The sequence below is a fragment of the Marmota monax genome, unplaced genomic scaffold, assembly GCF_021218885.2.
Source record: "Marmota monax isolate L192 unplaced genomic scaffold, Marmota_monax_Labrador192_F-V1.1 WCK01_AAM20220418_F8-fsc00122, whole genome shotgun sequence".
Classification (NCBI taxonomy): domain Eukaryota; kingdom Metazoa; phylum Chordata; class Mammalia; order Rodentia; family Sciuridae; genus Marmota; species Marmota monax.
In genome coordinates this window covers 7,696,930-7,723,172 of record NW_026695223.1, presented here as the reverse complement: position 1 = coordinate 7,723,172, position 26,243 = coordinate 7,696,930, and the positions used below count along the sequence as shown (strand labels likewise).

Below are 26,243 nucleotides of genomic sequence, written 5' to 3'. Positions count from 1 at the left end.
ACCTTGACCCTTGTTTCCAGTCTGTTGCCTGACCACGCGCCATCCTATCACCAACACCTGCTTATTAACAGATCCACACCTGACCACAAGCCTCTCCTGCTCTCTCACAAAATTTCCTGCCTATTAATATTCTGTTTGTTCAATCTTTGCCTCTGATGGCAAGTCACCTTCAACCTTTTATGATGATCACAAACTCAGTGAACAACTTGCTTAAATCCCAGGGGTGAACACTGAGTTGTTTCCATCTGTAGTTTATAATTAATTGGCTGTGTGATATCAGGCAAATCACTTTCCCTCCCCAATCTGCATTAGGCACGTTAGACATAAATAAGGGTTTAGAAAAAGGGCTTCATGATTCTTTGGACTCCAACAGCACGGGCTTTTCTCATTCCCACAAGTTGATCTCCATAAGAAAAAATGGCAGAATTGGCCAGATGAGTCCCACTGCAGGGTCCACGGGTCCTCTGTCTTCCTTATTTGGCTTTTCTCCCAGAGACTGTCTGCTTCTATGATGTCTGAAGTCTCTCTTGCTGGTCTTATAACTTGACCACAATACCTGACAGTATGTTGTTCTCGGCTATCCTCTCCCAGCCTGAACTTTCTTCCTGGTGTTCAGGAGCCCCTGGGTCTAATCAAGAACTTCCATCTTAGGGTACAAACTGACTAGATCCCGCTTTACTTTTGTGTTTTCTTCTGCATTGTTGAAAGATAGTTGCTTCTCTGAAATGCTCAGGTAAAGTGCCAGGAAAATATTTATCTGCCCATTGGTGCTCCTGAAGAACTGTGTGGGCCAGATTCAGCCCCTCCCTATTGCAAGTTCTGCCCTCAGGCCCATGACTCACTCACCAAGCACAGGGATCAGCAGTCCCCCACCCTCTCCAGCTCGGAAAAACAGTTTATAGCACACAAAAACCTAGCTCCTTTCCTCCTCACAGGCCACCCTGAAAGAATCCACAGCGCCATTCACTCACCTTCACTCCCTGCCTTTTCTGTGCCTGTAGCCTAGCCTCGGTTTTCACAACAGTCCCTGGGAATTGTAGGCTGACTGGATGCTCTTGCAGGGAAGAGGCTAGGGAAATTTCCACTCGGTAACTGTCATTTAAAATGGGCGGGATGGAAAAAAATGGGTCAAAGACTATTAAGCCTAGAGAATGTTCTAAATCTGAACAAGAAGTATATTTGAGTCATGACTAGCTTGGCATCTGACTCTCTGTAGCTCATTTACTTGTAACCTTTGCCCTTTCACACACCTAATTTCAGAGTGAGAAGATTACACTAAACTATAGGTTTGGAGTCACTATAATCATGCAGCTCCAGAGTCATGTTACAGCAAATGTGGCTCCAGGGTCACCAGTTGGTGTTAGTGGTAAAACCAAGTCACCGCCACAAAAATTACTTATGCAGAGATCTCGAAAACCAAGTACCAACATGCACAAGTGTTGGTAAAGTGTCTTGGGAAGGTGAGTGGGTCAAGGGCCACATCTACAAGGGCTATGTCTGTCTATAAGGGCCATGATACAAAATACCGGACTTCTAATTTGATCCCATAAAGAATTTATCATAAGGGCAATACCCCTAAATGCTTAAAAAGCACAAACTACATGGCTGGATCAATAAGGAGTCCAAAAAGAAATCAAGTTTATTTCAGGAAGATAAATATGTGTGCATAGGGTTATGATTCAGTGAGTTTACCTCCCATGTACAAGGCCCCGGGTTTGATCCTTACCCCTGGGGAAAATAAAAGTCTCCATAGGCTGGTCTTATCAAGATCATTATAAATGACCAAGGTGATAAGCAATGCACAATTAAAATTTTAAGATAATAGCTAATTTGAAGTGAATGTTGGTAGTGAAAACTTAAGGATAGCTTTCTAACTTAGGTGAGTAGGCAAAAATGACCTGCAAATTCAGTAGAGTCAAGTTCACAAATAATTCACCATCCAATCATATGATCTTAAGCTCCACTTGTGTTTCAGTCAGAAGAGGGTCTACACAGAGGACTGCTGTTGATGTCTCCTAAAGACACTTCTTCATGCATTGTTTTACTTTAAAAAGCAACAAAACACTGTACATTCATATGTGCTTCCAATACAATTTTATCCAAAAAACATGGGCTAATGCTTGTTGCTACACTCTTTCCTAACAATTTTAGCTATGTTTCTAAGCCAAAGATGCCAGTTGAGATTAAAGAAAAAGTTAAGTTCAATTCTGGAAATCTGAAGAAGGATTTCACTATACCTACACTTAATTTTCCTGTACTCAAATTAGAGAAATTTTAGTAATTCAACTGCCGAGAGATTTATATCTAAGTTCTTCTCTTTTGTTTTTTAACCAACGATCTAAACACAGGTAGAAACCAATATCTTTTGGCTTCCCAGATTAGATAATAGCCCAATTAAATGAATACATATTAAATATTGAAAACAGAGTTAAAAGTCTTAAAGAACTTAGGTTCAAAGGGATCCGAAAGCCTTAACAATTTCAAGCAAAGAAGCAGTCATGCAATTCAAAAAATTATTTGCATATGTTTCATTTAGAAGGTGGGATTTTACTTCTCTGAGCAAATATTGGGGACTTTGTCTACAAAAATATAAGGTTGCATTGAACCATATGACCATTATTCAAATACTGGCTTGAACAAATAGTTTGGATTCTTAAAATTATTATTGCTATTAATAACAATGAGCTATTCGTTTATGTATTTACATATATATGCAAATCTTGTCATATATTAATAATAAATATTAGTTAATTTATAATCTGATTTTATGAAAACCCTACAACTGAAATTCTCCAACGTCTATTTTAAACTTTTTAGCAATCATCCTGCTTCAGACAAAATGTTATTCTTCATTCTTACATGCTATAGTGATAATAATTTAAAAAATAAGCAAGCTAACATACTTTAGGATGGATTGAAAAGATAGTGTTATCAAAAGTGATACTGTGTTGTCATTATCATGATGAACTGGAGATAGAACAAACTTTATAATGTTTATTCTTACCTTTCTACAAAGTTGCAATGCAACCTTCAAGGAAAGACCATAATGATCTAGCTTAAAAGATGCCATGGAAGATGTTAGGTTATTATTACATCATACAACAGTTCTCTGTGACAAAAACAATTTAGTGATACCCTTCAAATGAGAAAGGTAATCTTAAAGGAGACAGAGAAAAATATATGGTTAGAGTTGGATAAGACTTTGGAGCTTGCTTGGTCTGATCCTGCATTCTACATGTAAGGGAACGGAGACATGGAGAGATTGAATCATAGCCTGTGGTAACTGCACTTTAGGCCTCTTGACTTGGATTCTAGGACTCTTTCTGTTGTGCCATGCTGCCTTCATAAAGAAGTTAAAACTTCTGTGAAGATATCTTCATAATGATTTGAGCCACAATAAGAAAATCGTGAATGGTCTGAATAGGATTTGTCAAATCCACCCAAACTAGCCAATATCTGGACCTTATAGGTATAGTAAACAGGGTTTGAATGGGGCTTTCATTATGCATCGAGTACTTCTCCTTCCTTCTTCTACTTCTGATACCATGAAAAGAAGAACAACTGCCCAAACTCTCAGGGGTCACAAAGCAGCTGCCACACCCTACACCCCATGTTGGCCTTCTTTCATGACACCTAAAAAATAGGCTGGAACTCTTATGGGAATCCATGTTTTGAAATTTGTTCAGTCTGAGGAGTCTGAAAAGAAAACACTCAGAGAGGTGTTTATTATGGCAAGAGAGTACCCCCTCACATTGCCACCTAGAGACACAGATCTCAGCGACGCACGCGCGGCGTTCACACCAACAACTGCGGAGACTCTGAGGCTGAAAGATACCTTAGAGGTCACCAGCTTGACCTTCCCATCTGATGTGTCAATCCCTCTTGAACATTGTCCTCCAGTGGCCTGAGGTCAGAGTGTTGAACATGTGACCATGACTGGAACTTGGGCCGGGTCTAAATCTGCACTCTGGAAGCCAAGGATGCTTTAGGACCGTATGGTAGCAGAAGTAAAGTTCCCTGAATAAGGCTTTTCAGGCCCTTTTCCTATGAAAAAAGGATCCCAGAGTCCAGTGTGAAGTCCCTCAACATCCCCCCACCAAGCACAAAGCACAGAAAAGGAGGCCTGGGATGAGTGGCTGGGTTAACGGGGTTTTGTCCTTGGACTTAGTTCTTGGTCCACAGAAAGCCTCTGCAGCAGGTTCAGAGGGCAGCCGTCTCCATGAACAGCTTGTTCTTAGGCTCCTGAGATTCCTCTCAGGGAACAGCTAGGCGCGATGTTCCACCAGTTGTAGTTTGGCAGTCTTGACTCGATGGGCCTCCTTCAGGTTCCGCGCACGAACCTCTGGGTTGGAAATGAACTCCACTTGTTGCAGAGGGAACCAGCCTTGCTCCCCGTCTGAGAGCCTCACACCTTCCAGCCAGCCTGTGGGCACAGGGCCAGCACAAAGAATTACCTGGAGGGGGCTAGCCTCCCCATGTACTAAATATGGCTGCCCTGGGTCTGGTGAAATCTGCAGCTGCCCATTCCTGAGTCTTCCCCATTGTTAGGAGTTGAATTGTGTTCCCTTTCCCAGTATGGGTTGATGTCCTAATCCCTGGGACCTCAAAACAAGACCTTATTTGGGAATGAGGTTGTTGCAGATATAATTAGTACAGTTAAGCTGAGCTCATATTGGAATAAGGTGGCCATTAAGCCAATACAACTGGTGTCCTTATGGAAAGAGGGAAACCTGGGCACACACAGAGGGAAGAGGGCCCCAGGGAGACGTGGGCAGAGACTGGAAATGTGCTGCTATAGCTAAGGAACATGTGTGACTGTATCAGACTGGACAAGGATAGGAAGGATCCTCCCTAGAGGTTTCGGAAGGGACATGGCGCTGCCAACACTTTGATTTTGGACTTCTTGCCTACCAAACTGCGAGAGAATAACTTTGCTCTGTTACAGCAGCCCCAGGAACCTAACCACCCCCACGTCTTGCCTCGGACACCTGGCCTGCTCCCCCTGGAGTCTCCCGCTTACCATCGCTGCTCTGCTGAGTCACCATCACCACGTCGGCCTTCTCTAGTGCCAACTCGTCATTCTCTCGGGGCTTGTAGGCGCGAAGACACTGGACTTGTGGGGAGTCTTTGGAAGAGAAGGGTGAAGAGAGATCAGAAGAGGCAGGAGCCCAGAACACGAGCGAGAAATGGCAGGGAGAAGTGGGCAGGACTTAAGTTGGAGGTAAGTGTGGGCTCATAAACAAAGGGGGAGTTTGGAAAAACATTCATCTTCTACCAGGAACCAAGCAGTTGATACAGAAATAAAAATACCAAAACTGAAATGGATCAAAAATTCTTTCTCTGGAGAAGATGACTGAGAAATATACGACCACTATTTGTTTACTACAAATACTAGAGATCCTATTGAAGACCCACCTTCCTTCTGAACCCCTCCCCAGTCCCTTAGTCTTCAATGGATTGTGAACTTCTTAAAACTGACTTTTGGTAAGAAACCACGTCTCCCTCTTCTAAATGTTCCATTTATGTGCTTTGCTTCTCCACTGAGATGGTAAAATCTGAGCCTGTGACTCATTCTTCATTTCCTTCAATGTCTGAAGTGAGACTGGGAGACTCCATCAGTGGAATCCCAACTATGCACTAGACAAGGGACTCAATCCCCTTTGGCTTCAGTATCCTCATAGAGTGACCAAGATAATTATTGATCAAGATGATTCTTGAGGAGTTGCTGGATATCTGTTTATTTTTACGAACCAGGCATAAAATTATTTATAATTTTATGCCTGGTTCATAAAAATAAAAATAAAAATATTTTTATGAGTTGAGGCTGAAGATAACAAAGTTCAGAGTGTGGCTGACCTCTAAGTGTTCCATCATACGCGGGTATTGCTCTTCTTGCTTTACCCTGCACTGGTTCTCCCAGAAAACAAGCACAAGACTGCATATTATTTGTACTTCTTTTTCTAAAACTCCTCCCCATCTACCATTCTTAAGATCATAATGAAGGAGGAAAAATTACCCTGCCCCCCTTATCCACCAGGGAAGCCAACTAATGGAATATATAGGAAGTTAACAGATTTCAGTTATAGCTTAGTTCTCCTAATTCCTTTTCAAAGCTTCCTTATATTCATTTATTTTTTTTAGACACTAAAAACCCAGTATTCCTTTGAGTTCTTTTTTTTTTTTTTTCCTCTGGACATAAACTAGGAAATCCTTGCTGGTGGACAACTGAGAGTTGATATAAGAGCCAGAAGTCCATCTTGGCACAAATGTACACAAATTCAGAATGTGAACTTGCAGCTACTGGGGACCCTCCAGTTAAGTGACCTCAGGCCATCCCATACAGAAGGGGCATGGTTAGGACAAATCTGTGTTGCTATCCTCCTGTGATCCCCTATTTTTCTAACACCTTCGAATTAGTAAAACCCAGGCAAAATCAGCAGAATGGACTTAAGGGGACAAATATCTTAGAATGAATAAACTATAGCCTATGGCAGGGTGTGTGTGTGGGGGGGAGGGCATTGCCATGGTGAAGAGCAATTTTAAGCAGATGTGTCTCAGTGTTGAAGCTCCAGTGTTTAAGCTTCACTCTGGAAGTCTGAGGAAAAGCAACGACAGAAGCCTCACAGAGTTACCGCCCAGCACCCTGATCTCCTGTGTCCAGGGGAGACCTCTAACCCTGATGATCCTCACTCACCATAACACTCCAGCAGATCCAACTCCTCTCTTGGCATGGCCAGGGCTGAGATCCAGCGAAGCTTTTCACTTCTGAGAAAACAAAATAGGGTGGTATTTTCGGTTACAACTGCAGCCTTGGGCTGTGTATCATAGCCAATGATTGGGAAGCAAATAGCTGTGGGAAGGACTTTCTAGTTCAGTGATTTCACCACAAAGTCACCAGGACCCTACGTGGTGGAACCTGGTACCATCCTGAACTGTAGGTTAACATGTCTTTCACACTTTCCCTCTTTCTTTCCCCCCTCCAGATTCCTTATACCTCCCAAGTCGGGGTATAAAGTTACCTGTCAATTATACACATGCAGACTTTCCATTTTGGAAATTGTGCCAAGTAAAATGTTCATCCCAGTTTAGATTCCCTCTATCACTTTGCATGATTCTTGATACTCCCTTGCCCATATTAATCAAATATTTCAAAAATAAAAAGTTATTCTGTGATAATAATTCAACTGGGGAGAAATACCTTAGTATTTTGTTGTTGTTGTCATTCTTGTACAAAGTAATCCTAATTTTATAATCATCTGGAGGTTTTGCATTATCTTAACCTCTGCTTCCACATGTGCCTAGGTAATTGAGAGCTGACACTTTTACTGGAAAATTCTACCCAAAGCACTAAACAAAGAGAACATAACCGCATCTGTGATATTTACCATACATAATGATATTTACCATACATAATATCACATAGCTTATGTGATATTTACCATACATAACCTGCTATCTGCCTTTCTGTTCCATAAGTGAAGGTGAGTTATCAGTACTACCCTGAGTAGTCTTCCAAGGGACGAAACTGAAAATCTTCTTGAATGTAGGAACTCTCAAATGATATGTTGGAAATTTTAAAGAAAGACTCTTCTCATATCTTTTATAAAACTGATAATACTATAGTCTTCTGGGAATTCATTGTTATAGGCATTATGTACCACATTTATTTTACTTTTAATTCTTTTTTAAAATTTGACAACTTAGCAACACAGGGTCTTGCTAAGTTGCTACAGCTGGTCTCCAACTTGTGATCCTCCTGCCTCAGTCTCCCTGTTATAGGGATTATAGGTATGTGACACTGCACCTGGCTGTGAACCAGATTTTATAGGTAAAATTGTTGATCTCCAAAGATGTATGCACAAATGAATATATTAGTTGTTACGATCATTGAAAAGATAAGCCAATCAAATTTCTCAGCACTATGACTTTCTGCTTAACAGAAGATGGAGTAGGCAGGTTGGGGTGGAGGAGCAAAAGGCACCCAGTGCTTGTCTTATTCATACATGGGCCCAGCAGCCATGGCACTGAAGGGTCTCTGGCTTGCACACATGAGCGCTAACTCACAGACACCAGGATGTAAATTCTTTGCTTACTCCATACCAGTCCATCCCCCTTCTTTAGTTTTTTGAGTAAAGGATATAAAATAGATGCTGAGTCTTAATGGCAACTTCAAACTTCCTCCTGCCTGTGATCTCCTGCAAGTTGCCTCTTAGCTCTGGGAATTTAGAGCTCTCCATTATGGCCCCCAGTCCAGAGGGGGCTAAGTAGTGTTTAGGTGGTTTCCTGGACATCTTTTTTGCCTGGTCCCATTTCCTTCCCAGGCTACCCACACCAGCGCCCCTGCCCAGCCCCATCTCACTGAGTCTCTGTGCGGAAGAGGAACTCGGCCTGGGTGCCCTGTGTGTTGTGCCGCAGGAAGAGGCGGAAGAGGTTTTTGTGTGGTCCGTGTAGCTTCATTTCACACTTCTCCCCCCGGATGGAGGAGAAGGGAGCATGGTCAAATACCAGGAATCGGTTACCCCTGCAAAATAGAAGTCTTTTCAGTGGACTCTAGGCTTTCTATATTATATCCACCTTCACATTCTTGGATTCAAACTCTATGTCCTTAGCATATGCAGCCTGAAAATTCCTATAAAAACCACAAAATGGTCCTAACTTGCTTTCAAGATGGTAGCTCCTGTGTCCTCACCAATTTGGCAAAACATCTATCCCTTGCAATGAGTAATGGGTTACTTTAAGAAGTTGAAGAAACAGAATGAATATAAACTTTCCAAGCTTAAATAAGATCTGAAATTAGTTAAGTATCTCTGGGCTAGCAGGTGGATTCCAGCCCAAAGCGTGCACATACCCATACACACACACCAAAAAAACAAAACAAAAACAAACAAACAAAAAAATGATTTCAGAAGGTGGTTAAGATCATTTGAGGCATTTATAACTCCATTATGGAGGCATTTATAACTCCTCATGACATAATTTGGTGGGGTCTTCTTTTTTTGCTTTGGGCTCATTTTTCTCTTCTCTATGCTATGACCTGGACTCCATGGGTTGAACCACTGAGAAGATCCTCTAAGAAGACAACCCTTCTCTGTTCCTTTAAGGCCTTCCCTCTTGACTCCTCCATTCCCTTTCTCTCCCAGCCTCCTATTCCAACCACTGACTCTCGGGGCCGGGACAGCAACAGGCAGTCATTGAAGAGGTGCAGATGGATTGGACGTGTGTTCAGTTTCCTTCGCATCCCTGGGGAGACGCTGAACTCTAGGGCTGTCAGTTCCCCACTCTTCACCAGCCAGCGAGACTGTGAGATGAGTGGGAATATCTAGGGGCAGAAGAGAGAGAAGGCAGCGTCACAGACAGTCCTCCCCTCCTCACCAACCATCTCTTCCTTGTCTTCTCTCTTACTTATAACCTACCTGCTTAGATTCTGTTTCCCTCTGAACCCTCTAACTATCCTGTCCACTCCTCCTCTTCCTTGAAACTGCGGTTCCTTCTTTAAATAATCCTTCCAGAGTTTCCCTATGAGTCACAAGCAAATGTGTGTGTGGGTGTGTATGTATGTATGTGTGTATATATATGTATATATATATATATATATATATATATATAGTGTGTGTGTGTGTGTTTGTGTGTATGTATTTGTCCTCCCTTTTTAACACCAAAAGAATATAATATGCACACAGTTATGCACCTTCACGTGAAAGTGACAATAGTTTTGGAGATTGAAGAGGATATTTGTGTATCCCAGAAACAGAACAGAAAGCAAGGCAGGATGGTTGGAGGCTGGAAAGAGGGAAACAAGAGGACTCTGTTTAGAAGGTGACCTGTGGGACATGCCATAGAGAGTGATGGGCAGAGTAGGGGGCTGGGCACTAACTCACTTTGCACTCAAATTCAATCTTCTGGCTCAGGTAGATCAGTTCCTCTGTCCGGCGCATCCTCTGGACATTATTATTGCAGTCTCGGATCAGCTGAGGGTTTGGCAAGGCGAGGAAAGGGGACAAGTACTGTATTAGAGTCTTTGATCTCAGAGTTCCCTGAAAGCAATCTGGAAAAGGATATGACAGCCTCCTCTTTTCTCCTGGGCTGGCACTGACTGAAGGGAACACGGAGGTCAAGCCTTAGGACTCTGGTGTATTCTGCACAAGCTGACAGAATGCTCCTGGGTGAGGGGCTGTGGGAGTGGGAGCGCAGTCCCTTGGTATATGGTGCTGGGTATGGAAGAGGAGGCTGTGGGTGGACATGCTTGGAGGTGTGGTGGATGCAGGGAGGAGGCTGAGCTCCCCCTTAACAGGATCCCACCTCCCATGCTGTCTGGAGCCGTGGGCCTGAGGAAGGGATGACTTGTCTGTGAAGGACAATCAGGATGGGAGTGGGTAGCTGCTGACCTCCTCCAGGGCATGGTGGGCCTTTGTGGCCTCTGCTTCTTCTGAGGAGCCAGGTTGTGTCCTCTTCAGAATGTTCTATAGGATAAACAGCAGGCAGGAGCCAGGTGGTAGGAAGAAATAAACAAATAGGAAGAGATAATTGGAGGTTGATTAATGGAGAAGCCTAGGGATACAATTTCAACAACAAATATTTCTGAGAAAGAAGGGTGTGTGCAGTGGGGAGACTGCTCACATCCTCCACAGGAGGTGAATGGCCAAAGAATGATGGTCCTCTGTCCTGAAGCTTCTCAGGATCATCCCTTTGAGTTAAGGGTGGTGACCCATACCTGGAGCAGCAGCTTGAGACGGGTAATGCGCTGGAAGGGCAGAATCAGAAAGGATTTGAGGGAAAGGCGTTGGCAGATGGGGTCACTCTCCAGCTTCTCCAAGACCTCTCGAAAATTGCTGTTGCTGTTCCTGCATGATAGTGAACCTCGGGTGAGGAGGGACATGGGGAATGATGGGGGGCTCCGTGAAGGCATGGGTAATGGACGCTCAGTGGAATATCTGGGGTTGGGAGACAATGGTGGGATCTGCTGCAGAGGGGCCCAGATGTGACTGCTGAGAAGATCTGATATGGAGGGCATGGTAGGGCTTGACACCACACCGCAGGCACAGGGACATGAACCCTTGGGACAGCACTCTGGGTGAGGGATTGGCACAAGGTCACTGCAGGGCCCACCAAGAACTGAATGGGGATCAGTCTCACAGCAGACTTTGGAAGGTGCGTTCTTGATAGGTCTGGTTGGTGACATAAGGCAGGTAGACCCGGCGGAAGTCTGGAGCATGGTTCAGGACTATATCACAAACTTGGAAAGAGAAGATGTTGTTCTCGAAGTTCTCTTCTAGGTCTGAAAGGAACCTGTGCAATATTTAAACAAGTCTCGTGAAATTTTAGGGCCTCAACTCAGCAGCTGGCTGACCCCTGCTATGCCCTGACTTCTGACTTCTTCCCATTAGTAACTTCTGTTGACTTCCTTAGCTCTGTGCTCCTTGCCACACACTAGGATTCTCTAAGGCTATGGCTAGCTTGCTCCTGATTTAACTCTTGATTCTCATCTTCTATTTCTTGCTTTTCTTCTATCTTATTCTGGTTTTCCCATCTTCAGATGATTTCCTCACCTCATCTCTAATGCAGCACATGCCCGCAGTTATGTCCACAACCGTCACCCTGGACATTTTTCTCATTAACTTACTTATCCAGTGATGGCCTGTCTAACCTCAACTGTCTCTGCTTCTTTGCTCTTCCTATCTCTACAGCCATCTGGAATCATAGAGGGAGATAGCTGAGGCCCAATTTCATCCTGAGATATGGCCAAGGGAAGGTTTCTAAGGGGGAAAACACTGACTGAAGGTTCAGTGGCTAACAATACTGAGGCTGAGGGAGTGGTACTTGGGAGAAGATAGTCTCACGTGGTGCTGACGTCTCGAACATCCTGTAACCGAGAGAAGAGCCACTGGTACTCCTGGTTGGAAAGGGTGGCCCTGAGTTGGCTTGAAAGTTGGAAATGATCCACAGCTACGTGTAGACTGCGTAGGTATGAGGCCTCTGACACAATCAGCTCAAATTTGGCCTAAGATGTTGAAAAGGAAGAAGACTAATGAAAAACTTTGCTAGCTCTCTGGCATATACCAGACACTAAGGAATATTCTAGGGTTAGGGATCTAAATAAGATAGACCCTTTCATAGCTCAGAGTCACAGCAGAATCTAACTTGATCTGGGGGACAGATAAGAGTTATTTCAATATGCAAGATTTAAACCAGAGCTTGAAAAACATGTGCAAGCACCCAAAGGCAAAAATATGCCGATCAAGAAACTAACATGCACACAAATGGATATCTATGAGAAATGGTGACCATGCTAATTTGCTTCACTGCAGTAATCTTTATATATATATATATATCTCCTAACATCAGGGTGTACACCTTAAATATACACAATAACATTTATTTCAAAAAAATGTTCCTAAATAAATTGAGCATTTTGGGAACCAATTATACAAAAGTATCAAGAGATGAGGCGGAAGAGGCAAAGAGAGATAGGAACAAGGTCTAGAAAGTTAAATAAACAATGTAAAACAGTTTAGACTGAAGATAAGGGAAAAAAAACACAAGGTTTTACATAGGGGAATAACTTGATGAGATGTGCTTTCTGATAAAGACATTTCTGGAACAATGTAGAGAAGAGAGTAAAGGGTAAAGGGTAAAGAGAGCCAGGGTAGGAAATGTTGTGATAACACCAGATGAGAGATGAGACCCTCAAGAAACAAGGGGATGAGGGTACGCAGGCCAACTTCATAAGTATTTAGGGGGCAGACCTGGAAGGACTTGGTTACTTGCTAGAAATGGGGCCTGAATAGGAAGGAAGGGCCACAGTCAACGCCTCAGTGTTTAAGTCAGGGAACGAGGTGAACAGTGGAGTCACTAGGTGGATGATAGAGTTGTCTTTGAGACAGGAACAGTTTTAGGGAATGAAGCTGATGGATCAGGTTGGGGTGGGAGGAGAAATGGAAAGAAACTGGATATCTGAGAACAAGATGGTGCAGTTGTGGTATAACATAAAACACAGCCCTTGAGAGCATGTTTGGAGGTTCCAGCAGGAGGTGCAAGACTCAGGGCCATGACTAGTGTGGGCTTCTCATGCTTTCCACCCAGGCATGTGGCTTCAAGATAGACCCCGGATAGAAAAGAGAAAGAAGACACACACACCTTGGATGGCCAATGACATGGCCCAACAACCTCCCCCACCGCAGCACTCGAGCTGATGTTGCAGGTTTGTCTGGTCCTGGGGCCAGTGTTCACTGACCCTGCGACATTGGGTGGTTCATTGAATCTTTCTAAACCTCAGTTTGTCTTTTTATGCAGATAGAGTGGCTCTCCCCTCCCAAAGACAGTCAAAAGAAACGGAGCCTGTGACAGCACACTGTAGTCCCCAGGGGGCTATTTTATGACATGCAAGTGTGTGTATAAGAGGTAGAGATGCAGAGGCCTCTCTTCTCACAAACATGAGGCCAGAGCTGGACCAGGAGCCCTGGAGACTTCCTAGTTTGCTGGAGTTGGGGAGACAGAGCTAAAGTTTGTGTCATATCCCATTGTTTGAATAAGAAATATGGGTACATTAGTGATTTTCTAAACATTCTCAATGTATTTTAAAAATGGTGGTGAGAACAGGGCCTTCAAGTCTGAGCTTTGAAAAACCTAAAAACATCTGTCTCTGTGGTAGTAAAAGCATTGTTTACCATTAAATTCTTATGGCCAAACTGTTACTCCTCCCTGATGATGAAAAGGGAAAGCTCAGCACTAACATTTAGCAAACTATGCACCAGCCACGATGCCAAACTAAATACGTGTTATTTCTTTTAAACCACATAGCAGTGGTGATGCCTGTAACCCCACCTACTTGAGAAGCTGAGGCAGGAGGATTACAAGTTTGAGGCCAGCCTTAGCAACTTAGACCCTGTCTCAAAATACCATAAAAAGGGCAGAGGATGTAGCTCAGTGGTTGAGAAGCCCTGGGTTCAATTTCTCATCCCACAAAAACTAAATGAATAAAATAAACCACCCAGCAACCTTGAAAGGTAGGCATTTTAACCTCAATGTGTGGATGAGGAGATTGAGATTTAGTGAAGTTATATAACCTGCCTAAAGTTGCACAGCTGGTAAGTGGGGAACCAGGTACACCTCACATGGCACTAACATAGTCAACATTTCTTGAGTACCAGGCTCTCATCTTTTCACTTCTCCAGTAACTCTTTGCATCTCTAGTTTACAAACGGGGAAACATCAGCTTAGAAGGATGGAGTAACTTGGCCAAGTTGAACAGCAGATCTTAAAGTGAGCTTCCCATGCAGGTCATTTACTCCCAAAGCTAATTTCTTAAACTATTCTATTGGACCCTGCTCTACTGCCTTCCTAGGAAGAAAGGCTGCATGCCATATTTCAGATAGATCTGAGAGTTAAGAGAAGCTTTTGATGGAAAACGTGCTAATAGTGATAGCTTAAAACCCAACTAACAGCCTCTAGTATTGCTCTTGGGAATAAAGACCCAAAAGAGATGCTCTAAAGCCTCTTAGATCAACTCCCCGGGGCCCTCTTCTAGGGACCAAAAAAAAAAAAAAAAATCTTGATTGAAGAGGAAAACTTCAGTGTAGCCTGAAATCTTGCAGGAAGAGGGAAATTTCAGTCTACCCTGAAACATGGGATGAAGTTCATCCAACAAATTCACAGGCATTGTTACTCTACACAAGCCCCAAATCAGTAACCGGTGGGCACAGATGCACAGATGACCAGTGGCATGAGGAAGCAGAGAGGAGGACAGGGCTCATACTCAGAAAACAATTCATTCTCCAGAACGGAGAGGATTCAGGGTCACTGTGTGTGTGTGTGTGTGTGGGGGGTGTGGGTGGGTGGTGAGCATGGGGTGGGGACAGCCTGCTCTTAGAGGTGGTGCTGTGAGTAGGAGATAGTAAGGTCAGCAAGGCAACCTTGCCAGCTTTCCTGTAACCCCTTCTCCTCCCACACCCTGCCCTGCTTGGTACCTCTTGCAGTTTCTGGTCTTCGTGGGTCATGGAGAGCAGCACAGCACTGTTGCGCACCACAGGGATTTCCTGCCAGAGGGAGCCACTGGAAGCCATGGAGAGGCGCTGCAGGTAGGACTCTGAGGACACCAGCGCCTTCCGAGGCTGCCGCGGGGAGGTGGGCCCAGGGGCCTCTGCCAGGCTGTCCAGCCGCTGCTGGCTCTGAATCTCCTTGTTCAGAAAGAAATCACTGTATTCCTGGTAAAGTAGCTGGGCTACAGAGGCATGGGAGGACGCATAAGAGAAGAAGAAAAGGAAGGTGAACGGAGGCCCAGGGAAAGATGGAAGCTGCCCAGCTACTGCTGACCTGGCAGTTCTCTCTCCTGCAGACATCACCCCAGCCTGCCGACAACCATGAGGCCCAGTCCCTTCCTGGGCAGAATGCCTACCTAGGCCTGCAGACCCACTCCAAGGTACTCACAGGAGTTGATGAGCTTAGAGCGGCGTCTTGAAAAGCCTCCTGTCCCCTCCTTTGGTTTCTTCTCCCTGTGGAGGAAGGAAGGCTCTGAGGTGCTTGCTGGCCATGAGATAGATGACTCCGGGCAACTGCAGATGAGAAAGCCTCTCACCTGCCTGGCACGTGCTGGGATGTCAGGACCCAATTCCCTAGAGAGGTGCAGAGTTGCATCCTGACCCTCTTCAGGATGGTTGGGAACTTTTACATGGGGAGTAGTTCAAGATCAAAGAACTGAGAAGGATGGATGACTTTAAGACTCAGCCAACAGAGCCCACAGGTAGAGTTCAGTCTCCCTGCCCTGGATTCCTGGTGTCTCTCTTCCCCACTTTACCCTCCCCAAAGAGAGAGCCATGAGCCATTCTAGGTCCCAGAACCCATATCAACTAAAATCCAGATTATGAAATCTTAGCATCCCAAGCAGAGAGAGAAAGAAAGTGCATCTATTAGGAGAAGGTAACTCACCGGAAAACAACGGCATCTGTGGGTCCAGGAGATCTGCCCATGGCTGAACCTCTTGAATCTGAAAATAGAAATGGGTGACATAACTAAGATTTCAGAGGGACATTCAGAGAAAATGAAGAAGATAACTCTTACAGTGAGAATTCAGGTATCCAGAAGGAAAAACCAAAACCAAAATAAAATAAAATAAAAGGAATTTGGGAGGGAAAAAAGTCCAGTACAGAGTATCGAAGGAAACCATTCTCGGCTATATCCCCTGCCCTCGTCAGAATAGGAATGGGACAAGTAGAAGGGACCTTCTCTCTCTACTCCAAGCAGGTAGGTGCTGAAAAGTAGAAAAAATCCAAGACAACATCGGGGGGAAAAAGTCAGACACTAAAAGAAGGCCCGGGTTGAAAAGAGATGTGGAGGTTGAAGGGAAGGAGAGGATGCTCAAGGGTTTCTCTGTTGAAGGCAAGATGTGAGGGAGTGAAGTTGCAGAGGGAACAGCAGTGACCCTGGGGACAGAAGATGGGACGTGGTGGTGAAAGCTGCAAAGAGCAGGCCTCACAGTGGTGTCACTATGGCCCTCACCCTTGCTCACCTGCAGAGCCCTCAGGCAAGATGGAAGGTCTGCGCAGGCCTTGCCGGTTCCAGCCCTTGTGTTTGTTGGACCCCTCGCCACGCCCCCCAGTCTGTCCACCGCTGCCCTCTGGCAGGATCCCTGTGTCCCGCCTGTGGGGCCAGCTGGAGGCCTTCTCCAGCTGGGGATGGCTGGGCTTTTCTGGCTGCCTCGCTGGGCAAACAGAAGACCTCCTTTGGCCATTGCTTCCCTCCTGGGGGTCTGATCTTCTCAACACTCCTCTTACATGGCCCTCGGGCTCCTCTGAGAGCACGGGTTCATCCTTGGTGGTGGGCTTTTGGAGCTCCACGGTCCAAGGAGTAGTAGGGGAAGAGGGACTTAGAAGGTTTGTCATGTTGCTGAAGGCCATGCCAGAGGACACTTCACTCTTGCTCCTACTGGTGGAAGCCAAAGACTCGGTTGATCTGCCTGTGGCTGGAGGCCAAGAGGTGCGTCCAGTAGAGGGGGGAGTGGAGATGGTCCAGTCTTGGCCAATGGGTCTTGGTTTGGCTTGACCCCCTGAATTCACAAGTCCTCCTTGAGTACTCTTGCTCCTACCCCTAGACTTTGGGGGCAATGGAGGAGGTTCGGTGGAAGGATTCATAATGGGGACAGGGGGTAGAGGCCTGTAGATCCTTGGGATACTAGAAGAAGAGATGGGAGAATGGTGGGACTGGGGCATATCAGGAGTAGGGGGTAATGGCTTGTTGTATCTCAGCCTGTGGGGGAGAGAGGTCTGAGTATGGGGGGCACTGTCTGGGGTAGATGGCAGAGGTCGGTGTTGCCTTGACACAAGGGGGTCAGGAATTTGGGGAAGGGGGCCTTTAGGAGAACCATGTATCTCTAAACTTGAGGACAATGAAAGAGGATGGCTGTGTCGCTTTACTGTGGGGACCAGTGTAGAAAGATGGCCATCTTTCTCCACCATGGAAGAGTGGATGTGTCTCTTCTCTAGGGGAGGAGGGTTCAGAGATTCATGGATCCTCATCTCCATGGAGACTGTGGGTGGGGAAGAACTGTAGGCAGGAGACCCTGGAGTAAAAGCTGAATTTGGGAGAGAGCCCCATGGCTGGCTGCTATGAGGACTGCAGGGTCTCTCTGGACTTGAAGTGAACTCTTGAGAGTCCTGCCTCAGGGTGGATAATGCAGAAGGGAATTCTGAAATTACGCTGCAGTCCCTACTACTCCTTCTGTCCCTTCTTGGGGTCACAGAGCCATAAATGGCAGGTTTTGGGGGCCTCTGGGGTAATTCTGAATGGGAGAAAGAAAGTGACATTCCCACCAGGTCTGGAGTCTGCACTGTCCTGTGGGACCCTGGGAAGGAGTTGCTCCTTAGGTGTTGGATGGTCCCACTGCAATTGGCTGGGGAGCTATGAGGGCTGGCCCCATCGGAGGTGTGGTCCTGGGTGGTCACTGCAGACAGGGAGCTGTGAAGGGCCACCAAGGGAGTCTCCGATGCCCCACAGGGAGATAGGGTGTCAGTTGAGAAAGAGGTTCTTGGGGTCTCCCTCCTAGGAAAGCCAATCGAGGGACTCTCAGATGATAAGGCAGCTGTGACGGGGGAGACTTCAGAAGAACTAAAAGCAGCTGACTCTGGTGTCCTTGGAGGAGTCACAGATGTACGGGCAGAGATCATCTCAGTCTCCTGGCTGGACACTGGCCTCTTCTTCAGCTCGGACTCTTTTTGCTGGTCACTGTGAGCTACTATACTGTCCAGTGACTCTGCAGTAGGAGAGGAGCCAGGTAGAGAAATGGGCTGGGGCAAGTGTCTTCTTGGCTCCAATGCAGAGGTTAGAGCTTTGGGGGATAGTTCCTCAGCCTGAGGAATCTGGGTCACGGGACAAAAGGCATCTGGAAGTAAGTCACAGGGAGAATGGTCCTCAGGGGCTACCAGAGCTAGGGGGGAAGGACAATGAGTACCTTGCTCCTCTTCTGTGCTCCTCTCATCTCCCACCGCCCCCAGCCCACCCCCAGCCCAGCTCCCTGGCTCCTCCTCCTCTGCCGCCATCACTTTCCCCTTTAGACTCTTATCTTGTTTTCCAGGTCCTTCCTCTGACTTCCCCACTAAGCTTAGATTCTCCATGTATTGAGAGTCCACCCTACTTTCTTTAGGCCCCCTCAGCTCCCTCTTCCTCTGTCCCCCCTCTTCGAGGTCTCCCTGACCCTGGGCTTTCCTCTCCCTCCCCTCTTGACCCTGCTCACCACAGTTCAGAACCTCCAGTTCCCCACTGAGTCTCTCTCTCTCTCGTCCTCCAAGTGACACACCATCTTGTACCTGCTCCTGTTTTTGCCCGTGTACCCCCTCTTTACCATTAGCCTGCTCCACCATCTGTTCCTGCTCCTCCCAAAGCCCACCAGAACAAGCATCCTCCCCCAGAACCCCTTTCCCCTGAGATTCCATTTCATATTGTTCCTGCTCCTCTAGCCCCAGAGTCTCCTGGGGCTGTAAGAGCTCTTCTCCCCCTTGACTTTCCTGCTCCTCCTTCTGGCTGACAGTTCCACCTCTAGAGCCCTGAGTCTGGCTCATGTCTGCAGGGTGCTCTTCACAGGGAAGCCAAAATACAGTCTGAGCAAAGGTGTCGGGAGAGGGTGCCTCCTTCTCTTTTGCTTCTCTAGACCCCAATGTCAAAGAAGTGAGGTCTGGCTGAAATTCCACCTCTATTCTGCAGCCCAGGTCACTGGATATTGAGAACTTGTCTAGCTGTTCACCCTGGACAGGGCAGGTCCAGAGCTCTGGGGGAGCTGGTATCATTGGTCCTCTGTCTGCCAGGCTCTGGGGTACTGCCTCCTGGTGTCCTGGGGTATCATAGGCCTCCGCGACAAGGCTTTCCTGGTTGGTCTCCACATCTGCAAAACTTTCCTCTGAGAAAGAGGGCATGCCCTCCTCTACAGAGTCAGTCATGTCCTGTAACCCTCTTGGCTGGATCAACAAGAGTCTATGTCCCTCGGCCCACTTATAAGATGGGTCCTGGTCTTCTTGGGCTTCAAGCTCCATGGTGGGGATTTGGCTGCTCCTCATGATAGCTTCAGGGATAATTCTGAATTCTTCTACCGCAGGGATGGGAGTAGAGGCTCCATGCTGGGGCTCCTCAGCCTCCATCAGGGCTGAATCCTATGGAGGAATATAAGACAAAGGTTTCTAAGGAAACTGCAAAGAAGAGTAGGGCATTTCTTTCGTTCCATTTTGGGTCATTTTTTGAGACAAAAAGTCTTCATCCAAATAAGCAGTATCCTCTATAAACTTCTCATTTATTTGTTTATTTGATAAAGATTTCCCTAGTGACCCTTTTAAGTGTAGAACATTCAGTAGTGAATGAGATAAAGACCTTGTCCTCATGGAGCCTGCAGCCTCATGGGGGAAGCAGATAATAATCCAATGACAGTATAAGGCTATTGTCAGAGTGCCAAGAGCCCCCAGCGGCCGCTGCCCTCTAGATTCTATTATGTCATTGTCTGTTTCTCCCTGTCGACTCTCCGGACACTCAGAGTGACTCAGCCTCATATAATTCCCAGACACAGTGTGTGACACACCCTAGATCTAATAGCCCAGAGAAGCCGTGTTGGGAGTAGGACCTTCCTCCTAAACTGTCGACGGGATTAAAATAGGTCAGGCTATTACAGCCAATGAGCAAGGTACAATAGTTTCATGTGCTTTATGCAGGGTCTTGATTTTACTCACCTTCCTTCTTTTATAGTGTCTAGGAGAGACATAACTAATGAATAATTTTGTTTTCAATTATAGAGGCAGCTGCTGTAAAGTGGAATGATAACTAATTTATTAGATTTACTGTGGCCCATAAAGCTGTGTCCCTTCATCATCTCACTCTCCCCTCTTCCCCAGCAACTAGGTACACTCTTCCCACTACTTCTCAAGAGTGTGACCTTCCTGCTTCTCTTGTCACTTCCAGCAGAACAGCTCATCTCCTACTCTGTAAAGAACTCAGAAGCCTCTGCTACTTTGATTTCTTGCAATCCACAGCAACCTGCATCTCCACTCCTTCCATCTTCCCTTCTCTCCAAGTTTCACCTTTTCTTACGCTGCTCCCTCAGGACTGTGGGTTATCTTGCTTTCTCACCTTCAAGTCCTCTCCTGGCACTACTCCATCAGTATTTACACATCCCTGGGTCTTCCTCATCTTTCAAATGGCTAGAAGGTGCTGTGCCCATCTGCTGTCTTCATGTCCCCACATCCTACCTGCCTCGGCCCCACTTCAATGGCCCGATTTTCCAGCATCCCTTAGAATCATCATGTTATTAATTCCAAAGAAGCTCAATGGACTCTTATCTTGGAGAGTGTGTCACATACCATGTCTGGGAGTTATACTGAACACTACTGACCTCAGAAATATTCTTTCCATTGTTATTTATACTATGAAGTTTCCCTGATGTATGTCTTAGGTTTCCAATGCTCTAACTGGGTTAAACTCTACTTCTCTTTAAAGCAATTATCAATTATAATTCACTTCACTTCTCCTTTGTAGTATTTATACAATTAAAATTAGGTACTTATGTGTGTATTTTGAATTACCCTCCTTTCAACTATGGTGTGATAAACTATATGAGATTAAGAACTGCATCTAGCTTGTTCAATTGTGTAACCTAGCACAATACTTGGTTCATACTAAGTGTTTAATAAATATTTTTTTACATAAAGAATAAAATTCTTGTTTATCTCCTGGGCCAGATCTGCCATATCTCATCAATCACCCAGTCCTATTGATCCACCTCCTAAAATACTCCTCAGGGTTGACCACTGCTCCGCATCTTCATGGCTACACCAGGAGCACACTGTGTCCTCTCACCAGGCTACTGCAGCCTGTCCACCGATCTCCACACATCTTGCTCCATTCCATCTCATTCTCCACAATGCACCAGAGTGATCTTCAAAACATCACTTCTAGTTTTAATTCATCAGTGGCCTCTGACTGCCCTTGAGACAAAGCTCAATACTCAGCATGAAGCTGCACAACCTGGCCTCCTCCTTTCATCCCAGCAACTTCACCACCTGTCGGCACCTGTCTCCACCTAGAATCCTCTTCTGCCCCAGAGAATTCTTTGCTTCTCTTGATAGTCACTGTGGTTAGACCAGGAGCACCACATGGCACAAACACTGCCATGTAACCTGCTCAGTCCCCTTTCCAGAAGATTAGTTGGCTCTCAGTCAACTACATGACCCAAGGAAGAATGGAGATTTAAAGGCATGTGGTTTGATTTTTAGTTGTTTTGGTTTTTTGAATATTTGCCTTTGTAAGACAATTGTCTAAATCATTTAATCTATTTGAACATCCCTTAACTTTTAATGAGATTAAAGTACTTTCTTCACAATTCTAATGAATATTCAATGAGGCAACAAAAAAAAAATCTCATTGTTTTTAAGAGCCATAGAAATAGTAGATATTGTTGATCTGAGAGAAAAAGTTTGAGAGAGATATATAAAATTTATAAATTAGAGGGACCCTTGGAGACAAAGAAAACTTTGCTTAATTTGTAGATAAGCAAACTAACGATTAAGACCCTAGACACTAGCCCAAATTTCCTAAACAAATAGCATAGGTGAATCTAAAACAAGATCCCTTGTTGAAAGTCTATTGTTAGCACCCAGAAGTCTGTCTGTCAGGAAGCTGGCAGCTCATCAGTCAAGGGAAGATTCCAGAAGCCTCATAGACTCCATCCTGTATCTGGTCCTGAACTTTTCTTGTCTGGTGCAGGCTTAAAGCGGAAGAACTGGAAGCTCATCACCAGAATGCTGAGCAATTGCATATGCATATATATGCAAACATATGCATGTATACACCACTCCTCCCCACAGTAAGGAACATTTGAGGTCTCTGAGCAATAGAGCCTTATATAACCAAAGAAGAAGGACCCTGGCCCCTGTGAGAAAGTAGTATTGGACAAGTTCCTGGTCATCCATAGATGTGGATACATCTACATGGGGCAAAATATGTCTAACATAACTGTACCCATGTTGAAGAACTATTATGTTTCTGGGTAACTGACAGTATGTGGTTTGCTCCCTATATCTATCCCTTAAGTATAAAATATAATAACCACTGGAGGTGATACTGTGATGTGATTTTTACGGTCTCCACCACATCTTAAATAACATATGTGGTCCTTGTAGATACTTTCTGTAACTTGGCTCCTAACTCCCTGGGGAGATGGTTTGACTAACTCCATCCTCTCCCCTCACCCACATCTGTATTTTCCAGGCCTTACTCCTCATATACACCACCATGGCCTTAAAACAAGTAGTCACGGAATTTATAAAAGTGTTTCTGCGACACCTAAGCTTTATCTATCTATATCATGTGCTCCCTGGATATTTTCAGTTCCAATCTAGTGGCACATATCTGTCCACTAACACTGTTTCTAACACTGTTTTTATGCATTTGGAAACATCACTGGTTTTCTGCTTAGACACCATTCACCCCAAAGGGAGACATTCTCCATAGTCCTGTACTTGATCCAGTCTTAGTAATCCTATTGCAACCATGCATGACACAGCTAGAATGTGACAAAGCTCAAAGAAATCTGTAGAACATGGTGTCTTACTCAGATAAAGGCATCAGAAGGGAAGTATTTTTGCATTGCCCATTCCGTTAGAGTGCAAACATCCTCATCTCCTTCTGCACTGGGGGTGAGTAATCACTATTAATGTGAGCACAGGAAAGACAGGGCACCGCATCATGCTGATCTGGCCTCCTTCCAGATCAGAGACATTTTGCATTTGCATGACTTCATCTGTGTGTGACTTCTCAGAAGACAAAGCTCAAGTCACCCCACTAACAGTATGTGCCAGAGCTTGCTGTCTCTCTTACAGACCCCCAACACCTTAGCTCTTGTCCATTTCTAGTCATCAGACATAAAATTCTTTAAAATATCTATTTCAAAGATACCCCACCTCCAGTCACATTGCTTTTTCTTTGAACTGATGTTGAGCACTATATGTATTTTTGAAGACCAAACTTCCTAGGTTTTCTAGAAATGGCAATTCAAATATTCTGACTTACAACATAAATTATTGTAATAATCTTGAGATTATAATACTTGTGCCTTTATACTTTGTACTTCTGCCCTCCTTAGGAAAATATCCTCTTGCTCATGATAAAAAATATACGTTTTGATTTCAAAAATAAGATCATCATTCAGATGCCTAACTTTATTCACTGTTTTAAGGTTATTGCCCCCAACTCTACAAAGGTATCAAAATAAGGGTAGCTTTCTGGACCACTGGCTGCTAAGACCTGTCTTATACACTGGAGGAAAACTGTAATTCCTTATGAATTGTTTTCTATTCCTTAACACTTGAAAATTTCACATCATCTACTACCTATAGACCCGATGGTCTTAGATAAGAACACTATTGATGATGGTCTTAGATAAGAACACTATTAGCCCACCTGTGGCCCTGTGCCATCCATAGAAAATGTGAGTATGCATGACCCGTGTGTGTCCTTAACATAGAGGGTGGCCTGCTGTAGTCCACCTTGCACACACACTGAGTGACCAGCATCTGTTCATTCCACAGACACTGTGCATGACCCAGCCTGTCTATACCAGATGCTGTAAGTCACCTGTTTGTGTCTACATCACCACCATTTTAGTAATGCTGTTCCTGTCCAATTCATGATCCTATGAGTGGCCCCATTTCTGTCCACATCACATATCAACTGACCACTCCAGACACCAGGTATGACGTCTTCTTGTCTATCCCACAGACATGGTGTGTAATGTGGCCACAGACAACCTCAGACAGACCACAGTATGTGTAGCCAAACACTCTAGAGAACCCAGAGGTATGAAGGCTCTTGACTACATCTCGAATCCCTGTATCTTTTTCAAAGGAGGGTTTTCTTTCAATTTTTCTTGACTTCTCTCTCCTCTCGACTGTGACCATGGCATAAATTCCTCCTGAGCCACAGTCTCACACAGAACGGACACCTCTCATTTCTTCCCCCCAGGTCCCCAGGACCCCCTTCAAAGGTCTTCAAGGGTCATGGCTTCAGTTTCATGCCCACAGATTGGTAAAACATCGATGCCCATTTTGCTAGGGCCTAGCTTCTTCAAGCTCCAGGTGTAGACAGAGCAGGAAGCTGGAAGAGGCCACCCTGCTACTGCTGATTGATTCCCTGGGAGCTGGGGTTTCTGGAGCAGGTCAAGGATGCAAGAGCCAGGAGTGCAGTGGGGGAAGAAAAGAGGAAGGAAGTGAAAAGGAAAACCACCCTGTCTCCCTAGCCTGTGTGACATGCCCTTCCCCCTCAGTCTGACAACAGTCCTGGCCAGAGTTCACTTCTAGGTAGACAGGAGAGCAAGTCTGTCCTGGGAATCCAAGATCCAGGAAGGGGAGAAGGGGACTGAGATCTGAAAGCAAGTGGCACCAGGATTAGCTCCCCCAGGCCTCAATGGAAGGCATTTGTAAAGATGCTTAGACCAGTGTTGGGATTGCCTCTTGCACCCTCACCCCAGCCCCCAGCTCTAAACAGCTCCCTTCCCACCTCCCTAGGTTCAGAATGCAATGTGGTTACTAACTGAAGCTTCAGGAAGCTCCCCAAATACAGGCAAACTGTTTCAGGTTAAAGAGCCTCGACCCGCAGGGTCCAGAGGTGTGCACACAGACAGGCACACATATGTACATAACGCTACGAAGATAACAACGAAGGAAGGCCCAGGCCTGGTTACGCAGAGGAAGCCAACAACACATCTCCAGGTGAAGAATGGTCTAGAGAGGGAATCTCAGTTATTCCTTATTATAGAGGTTAGCTTTCCCCAGGGCCAGACTTTGAAGAGCGAGCCCTGATTATTGGCCCCGGTACCGCGGGACAGGGTGCCCATTTACAAGGCGGGGACCCGGCTGGAAGCAGAGTTTTCAGGCAAGGGTATACCCTCCAGGTTCCCTCCTCCTCCCGATCGGGGTCCTCAGCCCCTCACTCGGGGTTCTGCCCGCGACCCAGCCCCCCATTTCCGGAGCCTGCGCCCCGGGACCTAGCTGGGGCAGGTCCCCGGGGAGGCCTAGTTTCCTCTTTCTTCCTGTCCCTGCCTTACCTCCGCCGGGCTCTCCGGCGGCCCGGAGCCCAGGGCTGGGGAGGAAGGAGGGCACCCACCTGGTCGGTGTCACATGCTGCCCGGGCCCAAGAGTCCCCTCCAGGTCCCGGCGCCGGCCGCAGTCCCCAGGCCAGGCCCGGCCGCCCCAGCCGCCCCACCCGCGGCCCGCCCCTGCCGCCCGGACGGGAGGAGGGATCGGGCTCTGCTAAGGAAGTTTCAGGTGAGGAAACAGGGACACACCTTCCCGGGGGAGGGGCAGGGGCCCGAGGCGCCCGAGCCTCATTGGTGCGAAGGAGGCGGCCGCGTCACGGCGGGGAAGAGCCGGGCGGGCCGCCGCCGTCCAGGGGAGCGAGGGCGCGGCCGCCGGGCGCGCGGGCCGGAGGGACCCCGGGCTCTGGCACCAGGAGCGGGCGGGGTCGGGGCTGGCTGCGCTTTCGTGCTCCGAAAGCTCTCGGCGTTTCTCTGCGGGCTCCAGGTCCTCTCCCGGCCAGCGTGGACCGCGCCGCTCTGCGCGCTGTTGCCCGGTGCGCTCGCCTCCTGTGTCCTGCACGTCGGAGCGTCGCTGGCCTGTGCGCGCCTCCACCTTCAGGCCCCGACGAGAGTCTCTCTTCCTTGACGTTTGCTGTCTCTATGGGATCAAGGTGTCTCTTGCTTAGGTTATCTCTGATCTCTCTTCTCC

The 26,243-nt window shown here is 46.2% G+C and overlaps 1 protein-coding gene across 2 annotated transcripts; it reads right to left on the bottom strand.

Annotated features, from left to right (window-relative positions):
- Nucleotides 1–3,695: 3,695 nt before the first annotated feature.
- Nucleotides 3,696–25,732, bottom strand: Arhgef5 (Rho guanine nucleotide exchange factor 5). 2 transcript variants are annotated; one of them, XM_046434160.1, is made up of 15 exons: nt 25,624–25,732; nt 16,502–19,631; nt 15,922–15,979; nt 15,424–15,488; nt 14,964–15,217; nt 11,838–11,998; nt 11,134–11,286; nt 10,712–10,841; nt 10,386–10,460; nt 9,879–9,968; nt 9,162–9,319; nt 8,360–8,521; nt 6,695–6,765; nt 5,021–5,125; nt 3,696–4,423 (listed from the first exon to the last, which is right to left on the bottom strand). In XM_046434160.1, the coding sequence occupies exons 2-15, from the start codon at nt 19,617–19,619 to the stop codon at nt 4,266–4,268; spliced, it is 4,758 nt and encodes a 1,585-aa protein (XP_046290116.1). In that variant the 5' UTR covers nt 19,620–19,631; nt 25,624–25,732; the 3' UTR covers nt 3,696–4,265. The 2 variants fall into 2 exon arrangements, with proteins under 2 accessions (XP_046290116.1, XP_046290117.1); XM_046434161.2 differs by having other exon boundaries at nt 25,565–25,705.
- Nucleotides 25,733–26,243: the final 511 nt, after the last annotated feature.